Source organism: Elephantulus edwardii, unplaced genomic scaffold (assembly GCF_000299155.1).
Source record: "Elephantulus edwardii isolate Elephantulus edwardi_28Jun2011 unplaced genomic scaffold, EleEdw1.0 scaffold00136, whole genome shotgun sequence".
In the NCBI taxonomy this organism is placed as follows: Eukaryota; Metazoa; Chordata; class Mammalia; order Macroscelidea; family Macroscelididae; genus Elephantulus; species Elephantulus edwardii.
Window position 1 is genome coordinate 632512 of NW_006399886.1, and position 3446 is coordinate 635957.

The 3446-nt window shown below is 35.6% G+C and overlaps 1 protein-coding gene across 1 annotated transcript; it reads right to left on the reverse strand.

Annotated features, from left to right (window-relative positions):
• Positions 1-1191: 1191 nt before the first annotated feature.
• CGGBP1 (CGG triplet repeat binding protein 1) lies at positions 1192-1695 on the reverse strand. Its single transcript, XM_006894136.1, has one exon. The coding sequence runs from the start codon at positions 1693-1695 to the stop codon at positions 1192-1194; it is 504 nt and encodes a 167-aa protein (XP_006894198.1).
• Positions 1696-3446: the final 1751 nt, after the last annotated feature.

Below are 3446 nucleotides of genomic sequence, written 5' to 3' on the forward strand. Positions count from 1 at the left end.
AGTTTATAGGATAGTGAGGTTCAGAGATCATTTCCTCATCATGGCTGACCATTCCCTGAACATGACATCTCCAAAGCAGCACTGATATCAGAACTGGTTGTTTCCCCCTCACAAATATTTATGGAGAAAACTGCCAGATCTCTGTTACATAAATCCTGCCAAAAGTTCTAAACAGTAGTTTACCATCCATGTTTCAAAATCTTGTGTCACCAGAGGCAAAGCAGATATGAATGTCATTAAGTAAACTGGTCATTCCCCTAAATAATCTTATAAAATTACATGTGAAAACTAATATGTAGAAAGTAATTTTCATAACATCATCTCATCCACCAGTCAAAAGTATTATTGATTCTCTGTAAAATTAATAAACTCAACCATAAAATATCTACCTTGCCTATCTTGGAACTTCGAATACCAAGACTTAGGGAAAAAAAAGTTTACTAATAAAGGATAATGCTTAAAATAAAAGCTGTGGTTACAAATTTTTTTTTCAGTAAGAGACTAAAATCTTGTCACTGCAAAAACTACCAAGGTTTTTGGCACTGACATGAAAAATATTTTAGTCTTTTGGTCATTTGAAGCTACTAAATACAGCAATAAACCTTTACAAATGTGGAAAAAGAAAAAAGACAGCAAGGAACTGACAGAGTCTATAGCATATACAAATACAGTTGGAAATTGATAAAACAGTCATTTCTGCTAGGGATCTGAAGATTTAAGAACAGTTTCCTCCCACTTCTTCCTTTTTGAAGAGGATCCTCTAATAAGAAATAATTCCTTAAAGTTACTGTGAATGGTGTTGCCTGGCAGCAGCTTCAATTTCCTAGGCTAAACTTCAATCAGAATAATTAAGTACCCTCACAGGAATAGTCACACATGGCAACAAGGTAAAACAGCAGGGCAGCTTTTCCATGCACATTTCAGGAGAAAAACCATCAAATTTAAAGTTAGGTTTCAGGTATTCTAGCACATTCTAAACCTAAGTTTTACTTTATACCGTTGGTGACTAAATTAACAATTACGTTTTGCAGCAGTGTTTTTTCCCCTCTTTCCTTTCTGCGGCTATATACAAATTGCAAAACAGCATCACATGATTTTAATGAAATAAATATAAAAATGAGCCACACAATCAACACATAACTTTAATACTCCACATTACATATCTTGATCACAATGGTGGTAACTTCCTTGTCAACAATCTTGCGAGTTGAGGAGCTGATTCTCGTTTTCATAACCATCAGGCAGATATGCTCTCCTCAGCTGGTCTGACTTAGGTATGGAGCCTCCGTTTTTCACATGGCGGGACAGGAAAGCACGAACTGCTGGGTGATCAGCCTTCTCCAGTGGGATGTTGGCTTCCAGGCACATTTTCACAAAGTCCTGGATAACACTGACTTTATCTGTCTGCGCAGTACTGTTGCACTGAAGAGATGCAGTCAGGGGCCTCTGCTTCTTTCTCACATTCTGCTCTTCAAATTCTGCCTTCCTCTTGGTATGAGTCTTGGACTTGAGGTGGTCACTAATTGCAGACTTGCGAACATGATTCAGAACCACATTGCAAGAAGTGCAGAAGAGTTTTCCTCCATCTTCATGCAGCTCACCTCCAAACTCAGTGACTCGATCCAGAGGTGTCACATACAAAGCAGTCTTAGATCGGTTTCGAGCAGGTGGTGCTGTTACTACAAATCGTTCCATTCTGACTTTGAATAGGGATCTTTCAAAACAAGAGAGAGAAAGGTATGTGTTGTAACAATAGTTTCTGCTAGAAGCAATTAACAGTGATCTACTATTATTTATTGCTTTCCAGTAGGAATTGACTTAGAGTTGACTCTCCGTTGAGTTTCTGAGGCATAAAATTTGACATTCAAGATTTGGGAAAACTCGAATTCAAGTTACTATTGAAATAACAACTTATTCCTTGGTTTATATATTTATATAAATCTATTCATTGCCTTTGAATGGGAGCTGACTCATAGTGGATCCTCCAGGAGGTTTTAGGAAGCTGTAAATTTCATGAGAAGCGAATGCTCATCTTTCTCCCCTGGAACCATTAGTGGACTTATTTAGGCCACCTATAGGTTAGCAGTACAACTCCTTACTGGCTACACCACCGGAGATTCCTTCATATAAATTCATTCCATTAATAATGAACTCAAACTTAGCCAGGTATTACTACTTTTTAGAAAACCTAAACAAAGGTCAGTATTTGGGGTGTTAATACACTTAATTTACATATATATATTTTTCAAGTTTAAAAAAAGTTTCTCTTTAAATTCTAGGACAACTGATTTTAGGAACAAAGTATGGAAATCTGTTCAGAGTAATGGGTCACTAACATGGCATAATTCCCTCTGAAAATGAACAGAACTTTCAAAACACTGTTAGGACAAAAAGTTAAAAACTAAGAACCCAGATGTAATGCATTTAAATTTTAAAGCAAAAAAGGAAAAGCTCAAAGTTAGCTATTCTTTAATGCATGAATGTGTCTCCTAAGTTGTTTAAAATTGATAAGATATGGAAAGTGCTTTTTTGGCATAATTTTAAGTTTACCTTTTTTCATATTAAGTATTAATAATCACATTTGTTAATATTTATTTATTTTGCCTAGCAAAATAACTAGTAAGCTAAAACAAAATCTAAAAAACACAGTGCTACCACTTGTTCAACTTTTTACATAATTTTTAAAATTTATCTTAATAGCAAACTTAATGATCATAGAGCAAAAGACCTTAATCATGGTATAGACACTGGAAAAATTAAGGTAATAAACATGTTATGTTTGGGCCAAGTGCTCAAAATTATTATTTATGGCTTAGTGGTTCCCTGGGGCAATAACTTTAGGTTAAGTGCCTTTTAAATACTAAATACTTTTAAAAACTAATCTAGAATCAAAGAAATTAAAATGCATTACAATTCTGTGTAAATATATTGCCAATGAATGCTCTGAGGTATAATCAGAGAAAATGGGAGTATCTCAACAATCCATACTAGGGAATAATTAAATAAAGAATGGTGATTTGAACTCACCCCATTGTGGCAAGCAAGAAAGAGCTGGTGATCATCTTCTGTGAAAAATTACAGTCAAGAAAACGGTATGGAGTGTTTCTACTTTGTAACAAACACATGGAGGTACCATGAGTTGAGATGGAATGGACCACAATGGGTTGAGCTGGTTGGTTTCCTTTAAGTTGCTAACTCCTGTGGCTACAGGCACTCCAAGGGAGTAAGTTAACATTTTACAGAACTTTTGGAAAGTATGATAAACTCTAATGTTCAAGTAAATACTGTTCTAATTTTTCCTCCCCCTCTTGGGATTCCAACTATCCTACCCATACCCCACTCATTGCCAAATACTGTATTAGGGCATGGGCTTACAAATAGCAGGTAAGACAAGTATGACTCCTGTGTAGTAGTGAATTGTTGTTGTTGTTATGTGCTGTTGAGTC